Source organism: Carcharodon carcharias, chromosome 5 (genome assembly GCF_017639515.1).
Source record: "Carcharodon carcharias isolate sCarCar2 chromosome 5, sCarCar2.pri, whole genome shotgun sequence".
NCBI lineage: Eukaryota > Metazoa > Chordata > Chondrichthyes > Lamniformes > Lamnidae > Carcharodon > Carcharodon carcharias.
The window spans coordinates 44,341,871-44,369,252 of record NC_054471.1 but is presented as its reverse complement, the minus strand read 5'-3'; the positions used below and the strand labels follow the sequence as shown (position 1 = coordinate 44,369,252).

The window sequence follows — 27,382 nt, the reverse complement described above, 5'->3', positions numbered from 1 at the left end:
GGTCCTAGATGGGTGTTGGTGTCGATGAGTTGTTGGAGCTTGCGCTTGTTCCAGTGAAGCCCAACGCAAACTGGAGGAACAACACCTCATCTTCCGACTAGGCACTTTACAGCCTTCTGGACTGAATATTGAATTCAACAACTTTAGGTCTTGAGCTCCCTCCCCCATGGCCACCCTCTTTCTGCTTCCCCCTTCCTTTTGTTTTTTTCCAATAAATTATATAGATTTTTCTTTTCCCACCTATTTCCATTATTTTTAAATATTTTAAAATCTTTTATGCTCTCCCCACCCCCACTAGAGCTATACCTTGAGTGCCCTACCATCCATTCTTAATTAGCACATTCGTTTAGATAATATCACCAACTTTAACACCTATGTGTTCTTTTGTTCTATTGTTGGTGACATCTTTTGATGATCTGCTTCTATCACTGCTTGTTTGTCCCTACAACCACACCAACCCCCTCCAATTCTCTCTCTCTCTTTCCGCCACCCCCCCCCCCCCACACACACACACACACACACACACACACACACACCTTAAACCAGCTTATATTTTAACTCTTTCTTGGACTTGAACTCAAGTTCTGTCGAAGGGTCATGAGGACTCGAAACGTCAACTCTTTTCTTCTCCGCCGATGCTGCCAGACCTGCTGAGTTTTTCCAGGTAATTCTGTTTTTGTTTTGGATTTCCAGCATCCGCAGTTTTTTTGTTTTTAACAGAACAATGGGGTGCCTATACAGAGTAGATAGTTCAGGTACAGTTGCAGTATATTCCCTCCAGGGGAAAAGGTAGGACAAATAAAGTCAGAGCTTCCTGGATGATGAAGGACATATAGAGTAAGATGAAGTAGAAAAATTGGTGCAGATGTCAGGTTGATAATATAAGTGAAGGCCAGGCAATATGAATAGAAAGTTCAGAGAGGAAGTGAAAAGGGAAATACATGAGACAAAGAAAGAGTATGAGAAGAGAGCAGCAGTTAACGTAAAAGAGACACCAAAAGTCTGCGATATGCATTTTAAAGGTAAAAGGGTAGTAAAAGGGGGAATAGGGGTGATTAGGAAGTATTCTGAACTGTGGGGAGGGTGGAGATAGACTTCAGGAGAACATAGACAAGTTGGTGAAATGGGTGGACATGCAGCAGATGAAATTTAATGCACAGAAATTTCAAGTGATACATTTTGTGAGGAAAAATAAAGAGAGGCAATATGAAATAAAAGCTACAACACTAAAGTGTGAGGCAGGAGCACAGGACCTGGAGGTATATGTGCGCATGTCATTGGAGGTTTCAGGGCAGTTTCAGAAAGCAGTTATAAGACGTATGTGGTCCTGGACTTTGTAAATAGACGCATAGAATACAAAACCAAGGAAGGAAGTCATGGTGAACCTTTATAAAATACTGCTTTAGCCTCAATCGGAATATTGTGACCAATTTTGAGCACCACACTTTAGAAAGGATTTGAAGGCATCAGAGAGGATGTAGAAAAGATTTGCAAGAATGGTCCCAGGTATGAAGGACTTCAGTTACAACAGTGGATTGAAGAAGCTGGGGTAGCTCTCCTTAGGGAAGTGAACATTGAGAGGAGATTTGATAGAGGTGTTTACAGTCATGAGGCATCTGAACAGAGCAGCAGAAGAGTTGAGAACCAGAGGACCGTGATTTAAGGTGAATGGCAAAATAACCAAAGTCAACATGGGATAAAACATTTTTTACACATAAAGTAGTTAGGATCTGGAATACACTGCCTGAGAGTGTGGTGGAGGCAGATTCAATTGTGACTTTCAAAAGGGTATTGGATAATTATCTACAGAGAAAACACTTTCAGAGCTGCGGGCAAAAGCATGAAAGCGTGCCGCACCACAAAAAGATGCTGAGCGCACATAGAGAGAATGACAACTCTGACACCTGCCCACGACATTGACAGTAATGGCAAGCACCATCGAGGTGCAGACATCACTAATGTGTCTAATGAGTGTTGTGCCAGACCATCTGCGCATGACATAATTGATAGGAGTGACCACCGCACAGTCCTTGGAGATGACGGCCCATCTTCACATTGATGATACCCTCCATCGTGTTGTGTGGTACTACCACCATATTAAATGGGATAGATTTTGAACAGATCTAGGAACTCTAAGACTGGGCATCCATGAGGCGCTGTGGGCCATCAGCAGCAGCAGAATTGTACTCAACCACAACCTGTAACCTCATAGCCCGGCATATCCCCCAATCTACCATTACCAACAAGCCAGGGGATCAACCTTAGTTCAATGAGGAGATGAGGAGGGCATGCCAGGAGCAGCACCAGGCATACCTAAAATTGAGATGTCAACCTGGTGAATCTACAACACAGGACTCTTTGTGTGCCAAACAGCATAAGCAGCGATAGGCAAAGCTAAACAATTCCAAAACCAGGTCCTGTTGTGGATCAGCCAGTACGATGTGCTCACCAGATTGTGACCCCTAAGGCTACTTTAGAACTAGGTCCCACTGAGGTGTGCCTCTGCGCTGGCGGAGGGTGTGGGTGAGCGCTGTGATGGGTCTTCAATTAGGGCGTCATCAGATTCTTCTTCCAAGGTGTCTTTGGGGCTTGAAACGAGGCTTGTGGATCCCCTCAGCTGCTTCCTAGATGTGCCTGCGAAAAAAGGAGCGATAATCAGTACATGGCAGGGGTCTGCAGAACAGGGGAACTCACTCACAGCATGGCTGTCTGATGGATGTTGCACTGCTGGATCCTCAGTTGGTTGAGCACCGCCGACTTCACAATCAGCACAGGAACGGTGCAGATCCTCGCCGGCCAGCTGGATGACTCTACTTTCAAAGTCTGTGAGGACCTTGATGTCGGGTATTCCTCCACCAGTCTGTGCCCTCTGCCTTTTATTGTGTGCCAGCTTGTCCTGCATGAAGACAGATGAAGAGAGTGCAAGTAGGATGCCTGTCAGGCCAGATGAGAAGGATACCTGGCATGTGTGGATGGTGAGTGGTGCCATGGATGGGATAAGGACACGATCCGCAGGGCAGACGAAGGTGTGTGTGTGTGAGAGAGTGAATGGTGAGGTCCCTTCAACTGGTAATAAGTGAGATTCCTGTGGATGTGTGGTAGGGTTGGAGAGTGTTGAGAAGAATGACTTACCCTGGCAAAACGGAGGAGATCATTAATCCTCTTTTGGCACTGGACTGCTGTCCTCTTTTGCAGGGCTTTGGCACTGACCACCACTGCTACCACCTCCCATACTGGATTGGTGACCTTGCTTGCTGGGGCCTGCAGAACAGGGGACTTCACTGCAGGCCTTCACTGCACCCAGCATGTGCCTGAGGGAGGCATCTGCTTCCAGCTGAAGACCGCCCAACTTTAACAAAACTGACCTGACTGAGAAATACCTAAAACAAAAATTAAAATAGCTGAAAAAACTCAGCAGGCCTGACAGCATCTGCGGAGAGGAATACTGTTAACGTTTCAAGTCTGTATGAAATACCTAATTCTGGAGGCGTCATTTGCACTGTATACACATTCACTTAGCTTCCAGAGTATCCCTTCTGCGTTTGCCACCTTTGGTGGGTGAAGAAAAACTTCCCTTTGAAGTTGGTGCCCCTGCAAAAAGGCAGCTTTAATATCAGTTGACTTGTATTCCCAAGCATTTGTAGCTAACAAAGCCAAGATGATCTTCAGAATAGCTTTTCTTGCCATAGGTGAATCCACTGATATCCTGGTCACCCAATTTTTCTTTAAAACCTCAGGTCACTAGCCTGGCTTTAGCTTTATAAGTCCCATCAGGAAGCACCTTTACTGTGTATATTTATCTTTGAGTTGGTCGCCCCCTATCTGGCACCTCTTTCTTCTTTCTAATTCTTTCTAACTGTGTATGTAGTTCTTGCTGTTTGGCATCCTTTATTAATTTATCATCTAATTTGTTTGAAGCTGCTAAGACTTCTCGATCACGTGGGCTTCTGCTCCTTGTAGCATTACTAGTCTGTGCCATATTCCTTGACCTTAAGCTACGTCCTTTATCCTGCCTTCTGTCATGCTCCAGGCTATTACTGCCTGATCTGCCTCTCCTATTTATAGATGTTCTTTCAATTGTTCGTGATCTCTTCCTAGAGACACATTCACTCACAGACCCACTGTCCAAACTGATACTATATTTCCGTGCCTTCTATTTTTGCACTTCATGTTCCCAACCCATAGGCCTAACCTCCTGCCTTTTCTTGTACATTTAACCAGTTTTCCTATTTTCCTGTGGCCTTCCCTGCTCTACCTACAATCAATGCATCCCTCCATTGGCTAACCCCTTCTGACAAGTATGTAACTTTAGTGTCAGCTTTTGGCAGTTGTCCTCTGGGACAAATTGCCTCATCTTGTTTGTCTGAATTACTGTGTCCATGTTCAGATACCCTGTCAACCTCACCAATCTGGTCCTCACAATCATGCAACACATGGGTATGAGAAGTATATGGTTTCTCATCCCTTCCTACAACCCCTTCCAGACCCGCAAATTTATAATCCGTGCCAACTAACCTCAATGAGTGTACCCAAAAGCCTAGTTCCCATGCTGTAAAATGACTGTTTTACCATCTTTACCTGTAACCTTTCCAGGGCCTTTACACTCATTAAGTCCTCTTTTATAGTACACTATGTCTTCCTGCTTAAAAATAGTTTTTGATGGTCGTACGTGGTGTCTTAGAGCTCACCAAATTCTGAAACTTTGGCTTTAAGGAATGCTCTTCTACCTGTGTGTAGTGCATTTAAATGCTCAGGAAAGCTAGACCTAATCATAGTTCCCTCCCAAGATGATCACTCAGGACTGAAGGAATTTTGGGCTTTCTACCAAAAACCAACTGATATGGACTATAGCCCCCAACCACTTGCAGCGAATTCTTGGCATGGACAGCACATGGTAGAGCTGATGTTAATTTACAGCTTGGACTATCTGCCCATATTTTACTTATCTATCACCGCATGATTTCTTTCACACAGTTACGCAAAGGGCTTTCTGCTGCTGTGTTCATAACCATTATATTCATGTCTTCACACATATCCCGAAACTGATCATTAGCAAATTGCCCCTCCATTATCAGTGAGGAATCTTGCCGGTGCTCCCAATTCGGTCCTTATCCATTTTTCCATCACCTGACCCACAAATATTTTCTTTACATTGCATGATTGTTGACTGGCTAAACCTTGTGGCCAAATCTACGAAATGTAAAATAAAAAAGTTCTTTTCTTTATCCCACACCTTTAAATCCATTGCCACAGCTTCATTGAAATCCTTCACTATGGGTCGTGATAGTGTCCTTTCGTATTTCTTACATATATCACATATCTCCTCTAAGCTTAGTTTATTCTCTGTCCCTTGGCAAAATATTTAATCTTTGTGAAGAAGGGTGGGCAAACTGCAAATGCAATTTTAACACAATTAGCTTTGTCATCTAAATTCCTATCCCCTGACGCTAATAACGCTTCTTTAATCTCCTTAGAAGAAAAATTAGGTTTCATTAAAGGAATGCAGCAGTGTCCAGATTGCATAAATTGCAAATCCACAGGTTTTCCAAATACAATAGCCTTATCGTTCTCCATGTCCAGCTTCATTTGTGCTTTCTTCATCGATGGCCTGCTCAACAGTAATGATGTTTCACTAAACACTATGTCCCTACTGATGAAATGATTGATTCAGCTATCTTACAGGGAATCACTGCCCTTTTTAAAGATTTTAGGGTACTATCATCTCCAAATCTAAAACTGGTGGAACTCTCAAGTTCCTTAACCTTACTCTGGTCCTTGTCATTTAAGGAGTCCAAGTAGCATTTTAAGCAGTCAATTCCACAGACTGTAGATGTGCATCCGCTATCTAGCGCCATACAGTTGAAGGACTCTGCAACCAAGACATTCATCACCGGGGTGAAACTTCTTGTAACAATACAATGCCCTCTCCTTGGTCAATATCTCCCTTTTTTTCTTCCGAGTCTTCTGTCTCATGTTTAATTTCAAACACATTATATCGTTTAGGACAAATTGCATAATGGCATTTTGAATCACATCTAAAACATCGATTGACCACACCCAGGGCATTTCTGGGGTTCATCCTTTTGTTGTAATTCCCCAATTCTTTTCTCCTGCCATAACTGCCAAAGGTGTTTCTGCCCTCTTTGTTTCTAGTTATAAATCTCCTTTCATATTTACACCTGCGTCCTGTTTCTAGACAATTTCGCCATCCTGTTAACATTGTATATTCCATTTTCTGTCTTACTGGCAAATGACCCATTTGTGCCATGAACGCTGCTGGAAAGGAATGTTTTTTGAGGGATTTTTTTTAGATTTTCTGGCATCTGTTCTAGCAGTGTGTGCCTTTCCGCAAATTTAGTTTAGTAACTTAAATGCCCGCACTGATTGGGGAATTTCTAGACGGAACGTTTGAAATCTTGCATATAGCCTGCTGAATTCCATTATGTAATCTTCTATGGAATGATCTTCCAACTTGCTAAATTTGTCAAAATCTGACCACACTTCATAAGCACTTAATAAGCCATCTTTCCGATAGATCTTATCCATAAAATCTAATAACTTTTCCAAACCTTCATCCATGTTCAAACACCCAGGCTCCAACTCTGAAAATACTTTGCATCTTATTTTGCTTTTGTATGGTAACGAAAGTGCCAAGGCCATTCCTTGTTTTCTCTTTGGCAAGGACATAACCTGTGTCCACATAGTTACTTCATTCTTCCATTGCTCTTAGGGTTCACTCTCAAAACATTGGTGGGTCATCATAGCCCAAAACTCGACATCTTGATTCAGCCATTCTCCAAAGTTAATCCAAATTACTCTTCTCAAATTTAACTCCAAATAGAAGCATAGAACACTACAGCACAGAAAACAGGCCATTTGGTCCTTCTAGTCTATGCCGAAATATTATTCCACTAGTCCCATTGACCTGCACCTAGTTCATAACCCTCCAGACCTCTCCCATCCATGTATCTATCTAACTTATTCTTAAAACTTAAGAGTGAGCCCGCATTTACCACGTCAGATGGTAGCTCATTCCACACTCTCACCACTCTCTGAGTGAAGAAGTTCCCCCTAATGTTCCCCCTAAACCTTTCCCCTTTCACCCTAAAGCCATGTCCTCTCGTGTTTATTTCTCCTAATCTGTGGAAAGAGCCTACTCTCATTTACTCTGTCTATACCCCTCATACAGAGTTTTGTCTGAATAAAGTTTAGTTTCCAATCTTATTTATAAGCAGGATCCATCCTCTGTTTCAAGAATAAATTCACAATACCTGCCTGTCACAATACCTGTTTGTAAGACTAAGGGATTAAAGACTGGCTTCTTCCAACAGTTTGATTTTTGGTGCAAAAAAACTCTACAGAGAGAACTTGCCTTATCTGTTATCCCTTTTTTTTACATCCAAATGGGTTAGGGTTAACTGATAATTAGCAATTGAACTCCTTGTGAGTTAACTATTTTCTGATCCAACAATGGTGGGGGAGGGGTGCCAGGAGAATAGGGCAGGGTTACCCATGTCCGAGTCCAAGCGTCAGGATTTAATGTTGGCTCAGGAATTTAATGGGATTCACATGGTGTTTGTGGCTCCTGGTTTGTCAGTGACCTACTGGGGTCAGGAAGGGCAGTTAGGGGCGCTCAGTGCTCGATCGAGGGACCCAGAATTGGGAAGTGGGGGGAGCCACAGAAAGCCATTTCCCTGCCCTTGCATCTAACAACCCTCCCTCCCCTTTTACCCACAACCCCTATCCCAACCCACTCACCCGCCTCCAGGTATCCAGTGAAATGTTGGTGTATCCCCTACATAAAATGCGTTTGCTGTGCATTCTTAGAATGGATGCCAGAGCTGGTGGCAGGTCAAACTGGAACTATTTTGTTTGGTACTAAGTGCACACAGGCTGAAAGGTCATGGCACAGTAGAGACTGAAATATGCATCAGCACACAGTATTTTAATTTTTTTGCCTCTATAACAAAGTGTAGCATCTGGAATGTTCACATAACATTTTTAATGTATTACCAGTTGATCTCCTGCAATATCGTCAAACACAATCGCAACAAAAGATGAGGTGAAGCTACAAATTAAAAGAATGTTACTGTTCAGGTGAAATTGATTGCTGAAAAATTGTTCATGCGTGTAATGAGTAAATAAGTATTAAAATTCACTGAGAAATGTAAAATTAATGAGTAAATTCTTAAGTTTTGCTATTACATGTTAATAGTGACTGAGTAAATTTGATAAGGTGGGTAGTTTCAAAATGACAGAATATGGAAGTGCTCTGTGTGAGTACTGAGGCAGTGATCTTGATTTTAGCCTAGAGACAAGTTCTGTGTGGCGTGGTTGTGAGGTTGTAAAATCTGGAAGAATGGGTGTGTCAAATGCCTTGCAGTGTTTAACTGCAGGGCTGCTTCAACTTATTTTCTGTAGGGGTCCTGCCTGCAGACAGCTTGATTGACAGGCTAGATGCCTCTTGGATGAGAAGCCAGCTTAACAAAGCTGAAGCCTACAGCAGCAGGTAGGTACATTGGGGAAGTGAAAAAGATTATGGGGGTGGGGATTGTGGAGAAGGGGGTCCAATGGTGGTCTGGGATGTTCTGATAGTAGTCAAGGGGAGCAGATGCTGGTTTGGGTGGTCTAATGGTTGGAACCTGACAGCTCATTGGGAGATGGATTTAGGGTTACCAGGGTAGTTTTCCATGTCTGGAAGGAAGACCCCTTGTCTCCTGGCCCACAAACAATGCCATAAAGACAATCACCTCATGAATTCACCCCATCTTACTTTCTTTCAGCTGCCAAGTTTCTGAAGGCTGAGGTAACCCTGCAGCTAAAAATAGGATAACTGTTAAAATGAAGGTGTTATTATATTTAAATGACCAACCCACTTGCCACCCATCACTCATCCTGCCTGCTTTCAAACCAGAAGTAGGCAGGTTCAAGGTGGGTTCAGTTCCTGTTTGAGATTTTTTGCATATTAACCTCTGACACGACCCGAACCCATACATTTTTGGGAGTTAAGATTCAGCCAATATAGCAGTGCAGAGCATTATGGGAAGTAGAGGAACATGCACCAATGCTGATCACTTGGTTTGAAAAAACTGGGTAGGGCTGTGAAGGATGGGAAAGGAACACTGCAAAATTTGGTCATAAAAGTGGCATAGTTGTTTAATATGTGTACTGTACCATTGCACTATGTTGGTGAGTGAGTGTGAATATATGCAGCTTTAGTGCTATATCTTTCTGATTACTTGGGAATGAATCCTCGGTCTGAGAGTGGCAGATCAATGGGTCCAAAACATACAGGATGTGGCTCACACCCACATGACCTCAGGATATCCCAAAGTTGTTTACAGACAATTAATTGCTTTTGAAGTGTAGACATTGTTGTAACATAGGAAATTTTAGGTAAGTCACTTAAGTTTATTTATAGCTTGAATGGCAACGTTAAAGCAGAGAACAAATTGTATTAAAATAAAATAAGACAGTTTCCAAACAGGCTGTTTGGCCTAACTGGTTGGTGCTGCTGTTTATACCCCACATTAATTTTCTTCCATTCCATCTACCTGATCTCAGCCTTTCAGCATATTTTTCGATTTAATTTTCATGTATCTGTCTAGTTTCTATTTTGATAGCATCTAAGCGATTTGTCTTAACCACTTCCTGTGGCAGTGAGTTCCCACCACTCTCTGAGTAAAGAAATTTCTCCCTATTTCCCTTTTGGATTAATTCGTAACTATCTTATATTTATGGCCCCACAGATGGAAACATTTTCTCTGCAACTGCCTTGTCCAATTCAATTATAATTTTAAAGACCTCTATGAGGCCTAAAAGGGAAAAAAAAAGACTTGCATGTATATAGTGCCTTACAACCACAGGACATTTCAAAGCACTTTGTAGCTAACAAAGTGCTTTTGAAGAGTTGTCACTCTAAGGTAGGAAACGCAGCAGCCAATTTGCTTACCGAAAGTTGTCATATGCAGTCATGTGATCATGTCCCGATAATCTCATACATCCCATGAAAGAATTTTTAGAAACCTTCTAACTCAGAGATGAGCGTGCTACTCCTCTTAAGTCTATCTTTGCTACAGAAATAGGCCCCAACTTGTTGAATGTTTCCCAATAGCTGTAATCTCTCAATTCTGGTGACATTCTTATAAATCTTTATTGCACTTTCTCCAAGGTCCTTTTTACTGTACAGAGCCAGAAATGAGAATAGTACTCTAATTGTAATCTCACCAGTGTCCTATACAAGTTTAACATGACTTTAATCCTTCTGAATTCTACATGCCTAGAAATAAAACCCAGTGCTTTGTTAGCATTTTTAAATGCTTTGCTGACCTCAGTGCCCTGTATTGATAGATCACTTTGCTCTTCTACCCCATTCAGTTTATTATTTTCTAAGCTGTTGGTGATTTGTTTCTGTTTTTCCTACCAATATACATGATCTCCCATTTATCAATGTCGAAGTTCAATTGTCACATAATGACCTGGTCTGCAAGTTTTCTAGTGGTCATCAGTAAAAATTGAACAATTAATACTTATGCCATTTCTACCATTAGCTATGAGTTTAAGAATGGTTGGTGAGTGAGATTTGAAGAAGGGACAGTTGGAATGGAGATGAAACAGTGATTGAAATTTGTCATAGATATATAAATAATTTCAAAAACGAAAGATGATACAGTTGTAAGTTTTCTCTGTAAAATGTTCTGGTGGAGCAGAGTGGCTCTTGTACTTGAGTGTTCATTGTTGACAATGTCATTCACCTACATCCCAAAAACAATTTTGTTTTAAAGTGTGACAATGTGTTGGAAGAACTGGGCTGGAAGTCAATCACCTGTGGAAATCAGAGGGCAAATTTTTTCTCATTGGCGCGAGTCATACTCATGGAAGTAGGTGCCTTTTCTGTTTGTGAGTTAGCGGCCAGCTGCACACAATCTCACAGCGGCCTTCATTTCCAAGACAGCAATGCAGGTGGAAAGGTCAGCGTCAGCTGACAGTTGCTGGCACCATATTTAAACGGCTGCCAGCCTTACCGTTGTTTCTGCCTGAACATCTTGGTCGTTACTGTTACTGTGGCCTTGAGTTCTCCTGTTCCTATGGCTTTGGGTTGTCCTTCTGTTGCTGCCTTGTGTTGCCCTGCTGCTGCTGCCTTGCGTTGTCCTGCTGCTGCTGCCTTGCGTTGTCCTGCTACTGCTGCCTTGAGGCACTTTGCCACTGTTGCCATCAACCATCCTGCTGCTGCTGTTGCTGCTTACCGAAGTCTGAAAGCATCCAAGGAGCTCACCAAAAGGCATCACCAATAATGTCAGAAGGAAGTCCCCTGGTGGCTCCATGGTTCAGCAATATCTTCCTCCAGTTTCTCCTCTGGGCTGTAAGGGCAATGCGGGAGATCCTCTACCCAAGGGGTGGCAGGAGGAGAGGGTCCCGCCTGACAAAGCAAACCTGGATGGTGATTGCCAGCAACCATCCCAGAACCTGGATTGAGTGTCAAAAGAGCATTGTCAATGACCTCTTTCAGTCCTCTGAGGTGAATATTCCAGAACTCTTTTCCCCTTGGGGCTCCTAGTTGATAACGTGAGAGGGAGCGCTTGATGCAAAGGGTGTGACCACCTAGTCAGTGGCAATGGGGTCAGGCAGCAACATTTTTTGTCACAGATATGCCTGCATCTCAGTGAGAGGCACCTGTCTGTGGCCATATGTAGGTGGCATCCGTGTGTTCCACATCATGGGCTGCTGGGCCCCCCACCAGCATAGGCGTGTGTTTCTCATTCTAACTCTTGGTTCCCTTTAAAATCGCATGCACACCCTTCCTCCTTAAATGGGCTTGAAGTGGTAAACTAAGGTGCATCTGTTCAACTCCTCAGCTTTACCACAGTGCACCTGGGCACTGGTCAACTGAGTGCTGACTGAAGGAGACAACAGCAAGACTGATTAAAAGTAAGGCTTTATTGGAATGTACCTAAAAGAGCACAAAGGTCAAAGGAATGGCTATGTAATAGGGCATCCCTAGCCTCCCATGCAGATATCTCATTTTACCATGCATGTGGCCCATGGGATGCTTCATTTTGCATTACCTAATCAGCAGGCTCCTCCACATGCACACTGTTGGAAGAGGGATCATGATCAGTGAGTCCCCATTGTTCAGTACCTCCCCTCTCTGCAGTGAAGGATGTGTAATGCACAGCAGACCGCCAAGATATGTGACACCATTTATGAGGCATTCTGTATCGATCAATTCTTTCATGGGATGTGGGCATCACTAGGAAGGCCAGCATTTGTTGCCCATCCCTAACTGCCGTTGAGGAGGTGATGGTGAGCCACCATTTTAAACCACTGCAGTCCATGTGGTGCAGATACAACCACAGGGAAGGAAGTTCCAGGATTTTAATCCTGTAACAGTGAAGGAATACCACCAATAGTTTCAAGTCAGGATGGTGTGTGGTTTAGTGGCGAATTTGCAGGTGGTGGTATTCCCAATGACCTGCTGCCATTGTCTTTCCAGATGGAAGAAGACATGGATTTGGAAAGTGCAGTTGAAGGAGCCTTGGTGAGTTGCCATCGTGCATCTTGTAAGTGATAAACACTGCTGCCACTGTACATCAGTGGTGGAGGAAGTGAGTGTTTAAGTTGGTGGATGGAATGTCAATTAAGTGGGCTGCTTTGTCCTGTATGGTGTCAAGCTTCTTGAATGTTGTTGGAGCTGCACTCATCCAGGCAAGTGGAGAGTATTCCACCACACTCCTGACTTGTACCTTGTAGTTGGTTGACAGGCTTTGGGGAGTCAGGGTGTTACTCGCCTCATAATTCCCAGCATCTGACCTGCTCTTGTATTTATATGACTAATCCAGTTCAGTTTCTGGTCATAGTAACTCCCAGGGTGTTGATAGTGGGGGATTCAGTGATGGTAATGCCATTGAACATTAAGGGGCGATGGTTGGATTCTCTCTTGTTGGAAATGGTCATTGCCTGGCACTTGTGTGGCGCAAATGTTACTTGCCACTTGTCAGCTCAAGCCTGGATATTGTCCCGGTCTTGCTGCATTTGGACATGGACTGCTTCAGTATCTGAGGAGTCGTGAATGGTGCTGAACATTGTGCAATCATCAGCAAACATCCCCACTTCTGACCTTATGATGGAAGGAAGATCATTGGTGAAGCAGCTGAAGATGGTTGGGCCGAGGACACTACCTTGAGGATCTTCTGCAGTGATGCCCTGGAACTGAGGTGACTGACCTCCAACAACCACAACCATCTTCCCTTGTGCTAGGTTTGACTCCAACCAGCGGAGAGTTTTCCCCCTGATTCCCATTGACTCCAGTTTTATTAGGGCTGCTTGATGCCACACTCGGTCAAATGCTGCCTTGATGTCAAGGGCAGTCACTCTCACCTCACCTCGGGGATTCAGCTCTTTTGTTCATGTTTGAACCAAGGCTGTAATGATGTCAGGAGCTGAGTGGCCCTACCAGAACCCAAACTGGGCGTCAGTGAGCAGGTTATTGCTAAGCAAATGCCACTTGATAGCACTGTTGTTGACCCCTTCCCGTACTTTATTGATGATTGAAAGTAGACTGTGGGACGGTAATTGGCTGGGTTGGATTTGTCCTGCTTTTTGTGTACAGGACATACTTGGGCAAGTTTCCACACAGCCAGGCAGATGCCAATGTTGAAGCTGTACTGGAACAGGGGGTAAGTTCTGGAGCATAGGTCTTCAGTACTATTGCCGGAATATTGTCAGGGCCCATAGCCTTTGCAGTAACCAGTGCCTTCAGCTGTTTCTTGATCTCACATGGATTGAATCGAGTTGACTGATGACTGGCATCTGTGATGCTGAGGACCTCCGGAGGAGTCTGAGATGGATCATCCACTCTGCAACTCTGCACTTCTGGCTGAAGATTGTTGCGAATGCTTCAGCCTTATCTTTTGCACTGATGTGCTGGGCTCCCCCATCATTGAGGATGGGGATATTTGTGGAGCCTCCTCCTCCAGTGAGTTGTTTAATTGTCCACCAACATTCACGACTGGATGTGGTAGGACTGCAGAGCTTAGGCTCTGATTGGTTGTAGAATTGCTTAGCTCTGTCTATCACTTGCTGCTCATGCTGTTTGGCATGCAAGTAGTCCTGTGTTATAGCTTCAGCAGGTTGACATCTCATTTTTAGGTATGCCCGGTGCTGCTCCTAGCATGCCCTACTCCACTCTTCATTGAACCAGGGTTGATCCACTGGCTTGATGGTAATGATATGAGTGGGGATATGCCGGTCCATGAGGTTACAGATTGTGTTCGAGTACATTTCTGCGGCTGCTAATGGCCCACAGCGCCTCATGGGTGCACATTCTTGAGTTGCTAGATCTGTTCAAAATCTATTCCATTTAGCACGGTGATAGTGCCACACAAGACAATGGAGGGTATCCTCAATGTGAAGGTGGGACTTCGTCTCCACAATGATTTTGTGGTGGTCACTCCTACCGATACTGTCATGGACAGATGGATCTGAGGCAGGCAGGTTGGTGAGGGTGAAGTCGTGTGTTTTTCCCTCTTGTTAGTTCCCTCACCACCTGCCAGAGACCCAGTCTAGCAACTATGTCCTTTAGGACTTGGCTAACTCGATCAGTAGTCGTCCTACCGAGCCACTCTTGGTGATGTGCCCTTGCCACCCTCAGTGCTTCCTCCAAGTGGAGGAGCACTGATTCATCAGCTGAGGTATGTGGCAACCAGTTGTAGGTTTCCTTGCCCATGTTTGACCTGATGCCATGATATTTCATAGGGTCCGGAGTTGATATTAAGGCCCCCCCAGGGCAACTCCTTCCCGACTTTATACCACTGTGCCGCCATCTCTGCTGGGTCTGCCCTGCCAGTGGGACAGGACATACCCTGGATGGTGATGGTGTTGCCTGGGACATTATCCGCAAGATATGATTCCATGAGGATGATTATTGCTTGACTAGTCTGTGAGACAGCTCTCCCAATGTTTGCACTAGCCCCCAGATGTTAGTAAGGAGGAATTTGCAGGGTTGACAGGGCTGAGTTTGCCATTGTCATTTCCAGTGTCTAGGTCAATGCCGGATGGTCCATCCAGTTTCATTCCTTTCTTTAGGTTTTGTAGTGGTTTGCTGGGCCATTTCAGAGGGGCAGTTAAGATTGGGTCTGGAGTCACATGTAGACCAGACCAGATGAGGATGGCAAATTTCCTTCCCTGAAGGACATTAGTGAACCAGATGGGTTTTTACCACAATTGACAATGGTTTCACGGTCATCATTAGAATTTTAATTCCAAATTTTTATTGAATTCAAATTCCACCATCTGCCATGGCGGGATTCAAACCCGGGTCCCCAGAGCATTACCCTGAGTCTCTGGAGTACTAGTCTAGCAACAATATCACTACCCTGTTGATAGTTGATTCAATGATGGTAATGCCATTGAATGTCATGGGGCGATGGTTAGATTCTCTCTTGTTGGAGATGATCATTGCTTGGCACCTTTGTGGCACAAATGTTACTGGCTACTTATCAGCCCATGAATGTTGCCCATGTATTACTGCATATTGGCACAGACTGCTTGAGTATCTGAGGAGTTGCGAATGATGCTGAAAGTTATGCTATCATCAGCAAACATCCCCAGTTCTGACCTAATGTTGGAAGCAAGGTAAATGATGAAGAATCTGGAGCTGGTTTTGCCGAGGACACTACCCTGAGGAACTCCTGCCACTATGTCTGTTTGCTCGGGTTGACCCATGGCAGGTGTTGTAAAGAGCAAGACTTCAGTGAGGAGAGTAGGGTGTAAAGAGCAAGACTTCAGCGAGGAGAGCAGGGTGTAAAGAGCAAGACTTCAGCAAGGAGAGTGGAGTATAAAGAGCAAGACTTCACTGAGAAGTCACTTGCTCAGAGGGAGCTGGGAGAAGCAGCAGCAGGGAGTCGGACCTGCAAAGGAACGCAGCTTCAGCTTCGTTTGAGAGAAAAAATTCACAAAGTACCCTCACAGGAAAGCCATAACTGGATTGATTGGTGAGTAACTGCTGTTATGGACTATCTGTATCGAGCTGGAATTTAGAAGAATGTAAACTTTTAAATAACCTGAAAGTTCCTACCTTATAATTGATTTAAAAACACTAGCAGAATGTGTCCATTATTTCCTTTATTCTTAACTGATAGTGTTTGTGGGATTACTAAGGTTTAAATTAGCACAGTAAGTGGGGTGAGAGGAGGCATTAATTTAATTCAGAATTAACTAATAGTTAATAAAATAATTAATCAGTTACTTAATTAAGAAACAATAAAGATGGCAGGGCAGGTGATGTGCTGCAACTATGGATGCCACTGTGATCCAGGGCAAACACTTCTGCAGTAAGTGTCTGCAGCTTGAAGAGCTTTGGCTCAGAGCCATTGAGCTGGAGGCTGAGCTGCAGACGCTACGACACATCAGGAAGGGGGAATGTTACCTGGACACTTTGTTCCAGGAGGATAGAGTTTTCTGTTTTGGTCAGTGGGATAGGAGGGTGTGACTGCAAGTGAGGCAGGTAAGATGATCGAGAAGGTAGAAGTGGAGGAGCCACAGCCCTTGCAATTGGCCAACAGGTCTGAGGTGCTTACAACCTGTACGCACAAGATTGGTGGCTGCAGGGTGAATGAGCAAGGTATGAGGGGCAAGTTGGCTGAGGTGATTGGGGAACTACATTAAAAGGTATGACAGTATACAGGCAATGACTAGCATTTAAAGAATTAATACATGGTTTGCAACAAATTTGCATTCCATTAAGATGCAAAAGGCTAGCAAGAGAAGTGATCCAACCATGGCTAACAAGAGAAGTTAAAGATTGTATTAGAGCAAAGGGAGAGGCATATAAAGTTGCCAAAAAAAGTATGCCTGAGAATTGGGAGCATTTTAAAATTCAGTAAAGGAGGACCGAGAAATTGATAAAGAGAAAATAGAATATGAAAATAAACTAGCGAGGAACATAAAATCGGACTGTAAAAGCTTCTATAGGATAAAGGATAAGGTTAGTAAAGACAAATGTGAGCCCATTACAGGCAGAAACGGGTTAATTTATGATGGGTAATATGGAAATGGCAGAGAAACGAAATAAATGCTTTGGGTAGAATCATCTGGTCCCATTAGCAGCAGGTATCATGGTGCATGGGGGTGGAATAATTCAGCGCGAGGAGCAGAAATCAATTTCATGCCAGCATGAAATCACAGCAGGAACATCCAATGGTGTCCGCGGACCATGAATCCCACTGGAGGCCGGCATGAACGTGATTTGCATCCCAGTGATGGGATGTAGAGTAAAGCCCAACCTGAATTGTTCCCCTCATGCCTGATTTACCATTATGCCAGTGAGAAAACACACTGGCCCAGAACACATCTGGACAAGTATGAAGTACAGAAGTCAGGGTTTACCTTTAGGGCCTTGCTCACATTGCGGACATCCAAGGAGAAGAAGATGCTGGAGACCTACAGCTATCGGACCCTGGAGGAACACGTGCATCGCATGCTGGGTGGATCCTCATAGACATGACTCCGCGTGAAGCAGCTCTCAGAAGGTGGGAGATCTATGTTGATGCTTCGAGTCTACTTCAGAACATCACAGTCCTGGCCATGGGGTGCTATGGATGATCGGTGAAGGGCGGGGAGAGAAAGGTCCAGCTATGAGTGGGGGAGGAAAGTGTACCGGGGGTGTAAGTTTGGGAGGAGGGAACGAAAGTGTCGGTGGGGTGAGATTGGGAGGGGGAAGGAAGGTGTCTGGAGGGGAGGGTGGAGGAGGGAGTAAAGGTCGGGGAGGGAGTAAGGTGGGAGTGGTTGTCCAGGTGAAAGTACAAGGGAGGGGGTCTGTGGAATCAATGACTGCCTCCTGGGGAGCAAACTGAGGGCAGTCGTGGTAGGGGGCAATGATGATTGTGAGAAGGGGCAGAAGGAGCCGATAGGATGGGAAGGTGAGGGTGCATCAGTAAAGGTAGAAAGGATGGCGAGGGTGGTTGGTGGGGACTCGGATACAGACATGCACCCTGGGAGTAGGAAGGAGGAGGTCAGGGAATCTTCAGAATTTTGAAAAATACTCAGCAATGCATGCACTAATGTGGGCCACTCCACCCCCAGTCTGGGACCTCTCCCTGCTGTTGTGAGCCAGCTTCTCCTGTGTGAAAACTGAGGGACAGAGTGTGAGCAGGATGTATGGCACTGCATGGAATGATTGTGTGTTGAGCGGAGCCGTGGACAGGATGAGGACATGAGCTTCAGAGGATATGAGCCTGATGGAGATGTGAGGGTGTGTGTGAGAGTTAGTGGTATAGTCCCTTCAGCTGTGAGATCCCTGTGGATGTGTGATGGCTTTGTGAGTGTGAGAGTTGATAGATTATGAGAAGAGTAACTTGGTCTGGCAGAATGGATGAGACCATTCATCCTCTTCCTGCACTGGATGGCTATCCTCTTATGTGCTCCGGTGGCTCTGACTGCCGCTGCCCCACCTCCCAGGCCTGGATTGAAAGAAGGAAAAGAGAAACTTTTTTACACAGTGAATAGTTAGGGTTTGGAATGCACTGCCTGAGAGTGTGGTGGAGGCAGGTTCAATTAAAGCATTCAAAAGGGAATTAGACTAGTATCTGAAAAAGAAGAATATACAGGATTACAGAGCAAGGATGGGGGAATGACACTAGATGAATTGCTCATTTGGGGAGCCGGTACAGATGCAGTGGGATAAATTGCCTCCTTCTGTGCCGTAACAATTCTGTGATTCTGTGGTGGCCACACCGCAGTTGTACATTGAGTGAATGAAACCCTACCTGTTGGCTGGTCTGTGGGAGCCTTAATTGCTACGTGTGTGATTGCCACATGAGTGAAGTCGATGACACCCTGCACCTGGGGAATCTAGCAATGGCCCCAAACCCAATGCCTGACTTTCCAGATCAGTGCAGTGGCGCACATGGTCACCAGCCCTCATGAACATGGCAATGGTCTCCTCCTTGCTGGGTCCCGCACATGTCCCCAGTGGATCCCTAGAAAGATTTAAGGGTGTTATGGACAGGGAAGAGAGGCAAACCGGAGTTTTATTTGCTTTATTTTATTTACTTTCTGTCTGTCCGTAAGCAGAGACATTTTATTTTTTTAAAATAGGTTGTGGCGTGTTTCCCCAAACCCTCTGTTGTGAGGTCGAAGTGACTCACAGCAAACTCTACTGTGGGTTAAATCAGAACTATAGCTATTCACAGATTCAAACCCAAGGAATAGTTGCAACTTCATATACCACCCCAAGTGCACAATACAAAGATAGGGAAGAATTTTTACAACTGTGAATAACTTAAAAGGAAAAAAAGAATCACAGATGTAGATATCAGTTCACGTGATTTCCAGAGTTCAAAAAGTCAGAGTCCAGTGAGGGGTCCTTTGTGGAGGAGTTACAGTTTAGGCGAGTTCAGTTAGCTGAAGCAAGAGTTGCAAAATTCCTTTAAAGTTGGTGGTGACACAGCAAGGTGAGATTGGTATACAGAGACTTTTGGTCTGTTCAGCAGGCGATCGTAGGAATCTTCCAGAGAAACAGACTTCGAGGAGGCTTAGACTTGATGCAGGCCTGGACTCCTGCTGTGGTGTTTGCAGGCTGGAGGTTAAACAGCAGACCAAGTTGTGAGTCTAGAAAATGTAACATTGGCCGGGATTTTCCGGTTGTCGGGCAGGCTCGGTGGAGGCGAGCGGGAGCAGCCACAAAACGGACTGCCGCCCGCGATCGGGCCCTGACTGTGATTTCACACTGGCTGGCCAATTAACGTCCAGCCAGCATGAAACACTCAGCGCTGCCAGGGCGGGGTTGGGAGGAGCGCAAGCGTGGAAGTTCATGCATGCATAGTGTGCGCAGTAAAACCTCCCTGAGGCACAGAGCTCTCTCAGGGAGCTGAAGATTTTTTAAATAAAAAATAAAGAAACTTTTCACATGACATGGGACATGTTACAGATGAGTTTGAAAAATGTAAAAAAATGTTTAAATCACTGGCCGAAACCTCATCCCGCCCATGGATGAGGTTTCGCCAAAAACAGAAAGGCTTTTTAGCATACCCACCAACTAAATGGTTGGACAGGCAATGAAAAATTTCAATCAATTAGTTCATTAAGAGCCTTAATGGACCACTTAATTGTCGCTGCTGACTCCTGCACATGCCTGCAGACAGAAATATCGCATGAGTGCGTGATGATGTCAGGACATTGGCCCAATGCCATTGCACATCATTTTACGCCTATTCAGTCTGGGTGCACACCTGCCCGACGAGCCAAAAATTAAAACTTTCCAAAAGCCAGAAAATTGTGTTGTGTAATGTTGCCCATTAATGAGTCAGTTGCAGGCTAACAAGCAGTTTCTATGCCTTTGGTCAAAATTCATTGTTCACCTTGGGGGTTAGATGGTGGCTATTAGCATCTCTGCAGGTATAATGAGTTTTGATGGCTGTCCCTTTGTTATAGGACTAGACTGGGGAGACAGATCATCTGCTAGTGCCTGGTTTTGTTGATGGTAATGTGTCCTCACAATGAGAGGTTTGAGATTCCACAAGGATGAGGGTTGAGCTTTTGTCCTGTAACTGCTGTTGGAAACTTCCAGAAACTGTAGCTAATATGTGAATCATGTGGCCCGTAGCAGCCATCTTTTTGTTCAGCAAAGTCAACTTTTTAAATAAGCAAAAAAGTAAGTTTTGATTGAAACAGTTTATGACCTCTTCCATGTCTTAGGAATATGACAAAGGGCAAAAGTTGAGAGCCACGGTGATCTTCAAGGCCACTGACATTAAGTGTCCATCAACCCCATAGGTCTCAATTCGTTCTGCAGCATGGTGTAGAGATCAGTGAAGGCCTGCAGTCTTTGATGACACTGCCACTTGGACATGTGGAGAAAGTTCAGCCTTGGGTAGTAGACTCTCTCCTGGGGCTTTTCTACATGCACGTGGCTATTGATGCGCCCCTCTATGTCCTTCTGTGCCATGCCCACTTCAAGGTTGACTCCCTTTCTGGTCATAAGGTTGGTGGTGTGCCCTTGCTAGGACGTGGAATTCTGTCGCTCTCAGCTGCCCCTTCTCCTCAATGGGGGTGGCAAGACCTGGATGAATGATGCCCATGGCAGGTGCCTCCCTCTATGAATCCTAAGCCATCTGTCTATCAGGGTGCTCCCCACCATTCCCCAAACCTGCCCAAGTGTCCTCTCAGAGTCCTCTCAGGAGGCCATTCAACCCGTCATGTCTGTTCCAGCTCTCTGCAAAAACAATTCATCCAGTGCCACTCCCGTCTTTTCCCCATAGCACTGCAGTTTTTTCCTCTTCGCATAATGATCAAATTCTCTTGAAAGCTACAATTGAATCTGCCTCTATCACACTCTCAAGCAGTGTATTCCAGACCCTAACCACTCATAGCATAAAAATATTTTCCTCACGTCGCCATTGCTTCTTTTGCCAATCACCTTAACTAGGTGTCTATTGGTTTTTGAACCTTCCACAAAGTTTATCCTTATCTATTCTGTCCAGATCCCTTGTGATTTTGAACACTTCTATCATATCTCCTCTCAACCTTGTCCTCTTTAAGGATAACAGCCCCAGCATCTCCAATCTATCTATGTAACTGAAGTTCCTTGTCGTTGGAACCATTCTTGTGAATCTTCTCTGCACCCTCTAATGCCGTCACATCTATCCTAAAGTGTGCTGCCAGAATTGGATACAACACTTCTGTTTAGGCCCGTGTTTTCTCCAGATTTATCATAATTTCATTGATTTTGTACTCTGCGTCCCTATTTACAAAGCCCAGAATCCCGTGTGTTTTATTAGCCATGCTGTCAACCTGCCCTGCAGCCTTAAATAATTGATATTATGTTCTTTTTGATATAAAATCAGATTCAGCAGTCAAGCTTTTCTTTTACTTTCCCTCACACACATTCTGTCTGGAAAAGACAATTTATATTAGAGATTGCTAGCATATTAAATGAGTTTGACTCTTATCAAATGGCAAGACTACACATTATATTATCAACAGTCGCTTGGCAATACAGGATTTGAATATTGCTGAAAAGAGAAAGACACGTTGCCGAAGCATTTCAGCGTACGCTCATCAGCTTGTGTTTGTCCTGACGGGTATAAGACGATAAGCTTCGGCAACATGTCTCTCTTTTCAGCAACATCTATTATCTTTACAAATTGTGAACCAATGCCAAATTGTAAAAGTACTGCACCAGTATATGGCACTGTAAACATAAAACTTTTATTTTATTCATTTTTGGGACGTAGACAATACTGACAAGGTCAGCATTTATTGCTTATCTTAATTTACCCTTGAGTTGGTGATGGTAAGCTACCTTCTTGAATCGCTACAGCCCATGTGGTACAGGTACTTGATCCAACAATGATGAGGGAGCACCAATACATTTCCAAGCCGAGATGCTGTCCAATTTGAAGGGGAACTTGCAGGTGCTGGTGTTCCCATTTGTCTGCTTCCTTTATTTTTCTAGATGGTAGAGATTGTGTATTTGAAAAGTGCTATGGAAGGAGGCCTGGCAAGTTGCTGCATCTTATAGATGATACACAATGCTGCCACTGTGCACTGGTGATGGAGGAAGTAACTGTTTAAGGCTGTGGACGCAGTATCAATGGCAAGTGGGGAGTATTCCATCACACTCCCAATTTGTGCCTTGTTGATAGTTGGTAGACTTTCGGGAGTTAAGAAGTGAGTCACTTATCGCAGACTTCCCAACCTCTGATCTGCTCTTATAGCAACAATATTTATGTGGCTGGTGCAGTTAAGCTTCAGGTCAATGGTGTCCCCCAGGATTTTGATGGTATGATGTCAGGAAGAGGTGATTAGACTCTTTCTTGTTGGAGATAGCCATTGCCAGGACTTGTCTGGCGCAAAATATTACTTACCATTTAGCAGCCCAAGCATGAATGTTGTCCAGGGCTTGCTGCAAGTGGGCTCGGACTGCTCTGAACAATTGTGAATGGTAGTGAACACTGTACAATTATCAGCAAACATCCTTGCTTCTGACCTTACGTTGGAGGGAAGGTCATTCATGAAGCATCCGAAGATGGTTGGATCTAGGATACGAGCCTGAAGAATTCCTGCAGCGTTGTCCTGGGACTGAAATGATTGACCTCCATTAACCACAACCACCTTCCTTTGTGCAAGGTATAACTCCAGCCAATGGAGAGTTTTCCCCCTGATTCCCATTGATTTCAATTTTACTAGGGTTTCTTAATGCCATTTTTGGTGAAATGCTACCTTGATGTCAAGGGCAGTCACACTCACCTTACCTCTGTAATTTAGCACTTCTGTCTGTGCTTAGACCAAGGCTTTAACAAGGTCAGGAGCTGAATGTCCATGATGAACCCAAACTGAACACCAGTGAGCAGGTTGCATTGCAGTGAGGGTATCATCTAAGGAAAAAATACAAACCCAGGCTTGCGCCCAAATAGTTAACAGTTTTAAAAAGAAGTCTGAAAAGATCATGAGAAAGCAAAAGCACTTTAAAAATGTACAGAAAGTTTGAATTAGAAAGGAATTTATCAACAAAGCATGAGAAACAAAGAGCCCAGCCCACAGGTTGTCCTTGAGTAAGCAACATCCTGGCAGCGAAATGGGGAAGAAAAGGAAACAACATAATCCTACCCCTCCCCCTCCTCCTCTCTTGGCTTCCATCTTCTCCCTCCAACAGTCAACAACCTCCATAATCACTGAGGCATTAAAAGTGGCCCCTACCATCCCCCCCCCCCCCCCACCCCCTCCACTCACAAACACACACACTGAGGCACATCCCAGAGACTTGGCAGGCCCTTCCCTCCTTCCCCTTCTCCAACATTCCTTTCCCACTGTAAGTCACTTGAAAACTCTGATTATAAGGAAACCATTGTAACCTTTGTTCCTCTTCATGTTGCTGAAGAAAGGTTTTTAAAAAAATACTTTATTCATAAAATTTGTAATAGTACTTTGCACAATAGTTTAATTGATTACATAATGTGCAATATAGTTCCATTTCTTCCAATACAATATATGGCACTCTGAGGTACCTCACTACATGTACAATTGCATTTCATATTTACAATATACATTTCATGTCAAACATACAGCAGAGGGGTTTTACCACAGGTTCCAGCCCCTTGGTGTACTATGGGCCTTAGACTGCGACCTTTCCCCATTGAGCCTTTATGGCGGCTGCCCTGAGCTTTAGTGCATCCCTCAGCACATAGTTCTGGATCTTGAAATGTGCCAGTTGACCTTTGTACTGGAAGACTAACAAGTTTCAATCAGCCCATAAAGCACAGAGTCCAGCGTTATGGAGCTACTTGGGATAAGCCTCAATAATAATCACTGTCTCCCCTTCCAGACCTTCTTTGCAGAGGCACATTCCATTGGGAGATGAGTGACGTTCTCTTCTCTAGCCTTGAGGGCAGCTGAGGGCTCTTGAGGGCTGGATTTTTGCTACTGAGGCAGGTGCTCTAGTCAGGAAATTTTCTGACTTGGAGGAGCCACCTCGGAAAAAAGTGCCCATCAGACCCAATTTTCACTCCAGGGGTGGGTGGGTATGGGATAGAGTCAGGCCTGTCAGCCCCAGAAGCAGATCGGAGACATCCACAGGGACGGCCAAGTGCTGAGGTGGGCTAGCTAAAAGGCCCACCTCAGTTCTCTGGGACTTTGTCCCAGTTGTTCCATTAAATTTTAGGTACATCAGCCGTCACCCTTCACAACCCATCAACACCCCATCCGCTCCCCGTGCCCTTATATCCTCCATGCCAACTTATGTACCCCACCCACCACATGGCTCCTAATAGCCCCAATGGCAACTTAACTCTTGTCAATTCATGTTCCCCACCAACCCCATGGCCCTTACACCCTCCATGCCAACTTACCCAGTATTCACCATGTTGGGATGAAATAAAATTGAAAATTATAATACTAAAATTATAATAATAAATTATAATACATTAGAAAAAAATCCCTTTCAAACTTTCTATATCTCCTCAATGGTTAATCTTATAAAAGCAAACTTCTGTTCATAACCCCACATCGCCCCTAAATTTGGCACAAATTTAGATATGGTCAGCCAAGTCTTGGATCTGCACATTTACGTTGGGTGAATGAAGGGAAACTAACCAGGAAAGCATCTGAATAGTCAAGTCTAGAAGAAACAAAGGCAAAAGAAACAATGAGCGTGTCAGCAGTGAATATGCTGAGGCAGTGTTGGAGTCAAGCGATGTTGCAGAGGTGGAAGTAGCAGCTGTGGTCATGGTGTTAACATGTAGTCAGAAACTTTTCTCAGGGTCAAACACAAGACTGCAAAAACTTACTCAACTTAAGCCAGGTGTCAGGGATGGAAATGGTGGCTAGGGGAAGGAGTTTGAGGTGATGTCCAAACAGTGGCTTCAGTCTTCCAAATATTTGATCAGAGGAAATTTCTACATATTCAATATTGGATGTTGGACAAGCAGTGTGACAAATCAGAGACAGTGGAGGGGTCCAAAGAGGTGGTGGTGAGATAGAGCTGTGTGTCATCAGTATATGTTTCAGAACGATAATGCCAAGGAAAGATGTAGATGAGAAATAGATCAGTGTATGTTATGAGTCTTCCGGGACTGGTAGTGGCACAATAGGAATGGCTGTTCAGGATGACAGCATGTCAGCTTCTCCCTCACCCCAGCAACCAATGGACAAAACCAGCTTAGTCAGATTGCCCTGGAAGCAGCAGAGATGCTGTGATCTCTATCCAAGACCCTTAGGCCTGGGCTCCTGTAGGTAACCAACCCCGAACATTTCAAGCATTTCTCTGCTCAAATGCCCCACTGCTTCTCTTGCCACATGATGAACTCGCACAGCACAATGTGATGCTAACTAGCAGGAAGACCCCTCACCATCACTATTCAGTCGGCTGATGCATTACTTGTAGGTTAGCTATTGGTTCATTATTTCATACTGTTGCTTGATTTCTGCACATTATTTAGTATATTTTATCACCCTGGGAAATTTACTTGTCTACATCCATATTGCCTTGTGTGCACCTATCACCTGCCTGGCAAATTTATTAATTAATTAGCCTTATTCAGACTTTTCTGAAAGTCAGTGCCCTAGAGAAGCCTTTACATGTTAGTTTGCAACAAAGAAAGAAGTGCTGCTTCCTGAAGCTGGATTAAAATTTGCCAGTAGTTCTCTAGGTCTAAATTCTTCTCTTCACGGAAAGTGCAGGCTACTGTTATTCTTTTAATGCTGCCAATATGAAGTAAAGGACAGGCTTGTCTCAGAAGTTCTTCCTACAGTGATATGTTCTCAACCTTCCCACTAGGGGAGCAAAATTACTTTAAGTCCTTACAGTGAGAAAGGGAAACTGAAGCACAGTTACAGGTCAGTTACAGATCTTTCTGTTCATTAGCATGTAAATAGGTTACCTCTTTAGATGTCTTATCCAGCTCAAGGAATGAAAAATACATGAAAAAAAATTCAATTTGAAAAAAATGGTTATGCTGCTTTTCCATTGTATATTTTCTATTTATTCATACAAATTTCAATGGAGAATATTATACATTAATTTTGCATTTAGCCGGTATTCATTCTTTGCTACCCACACTGTATTGCAACTCATTTTATTTTTCTGACTGACAACATTTGTTTTACAAACTTTGATCTTCTTGTTTCTGATCAGGTGCCTATCAAAGCATTGGGAGGAAAGCTGTATGTTCGGATCTCCATACACATCTACAATGAACTGAAGCAGTACCAGAAACTTGCAGATGCAATTGAAGAAATGACACAAGAGTAGGACAGAGAGCCAAGGCACTTAGCCTTTAGTTTTCTGGTTAACTGTGTTCTTACTGCTATACTTAAATCATTTCCCCTTGTACATGAATCTACCATTGAAGATACTTACAAGAGGCAGTTCTGTTTTGACTGCCCAGCTGAGATCCAGTATGAGAGCAGCATCGCATGGAGTGATACTCCAGCCTTGTTGCAGATTAATGGCATAAATTAGAATTGTGAAAACAACTGGATGCAAACGACAGCATTGCCAGGAGAGCCAATGTGTCTTCATAAGTGTTGGACTTTCCATTTCTGCCAATGGCAGTTTATCCATAAAGATCATCAAAGGTGAAGTTACATGTATTATAATAAAGTGTCTACATTTTGTTCTGCCTAAGATGCTTTGTATTAATAAACAGAGTTTTAAACAGAGTTTTAAAAGAAGATCTAGTGCTAGCTTTCATGCTTGAGTGACATCTTTCCTTATGGTTTATGTGGAGCGCTATGCTTCTTTTTCAGTCACTGGCCTAGAAATTCAAGGGCTTTCAGGGGATAGAGGGATGGTGCAGGGTACAGGCCCTGCCCCAGAATGATGAGAGCTGGGGCATCCCTGATATTGGGCCTCAGGCTTCATTGCTATAGAGTTGGAGCAGTGTTG

General features: G+C 44.1%; 1 protein-coding gene across 1 annotated transcript in view; it reads left to right on the top strand.

The window, feature by feature from the left end:
• LOC121277702 (probable L-cysteine desulfhydrase, chloroplastic) overlaps nucleotides 1-27,112 on the top strand; it is a 139,095-nt gene extending 111,983 nt beyond the window's left edge. Inside the window, exon 13 of the mRNA XM_041187338.1 lies at nucleotides 26,630-27,112. Within this exon, the coding sequence (XP_041043272.1) occupies nucleotides 26,630-26,746 (117 nt within the window). The 3' untranslated portion in view covers nucleotides 26,747-27,112. The remainder of the gene's footprint in view (nucleotides 1-26,629) is intronic.
• The last annotated feature ends 270 nt before the right edge of the window (nucleotides 27,113-27,382 follow it).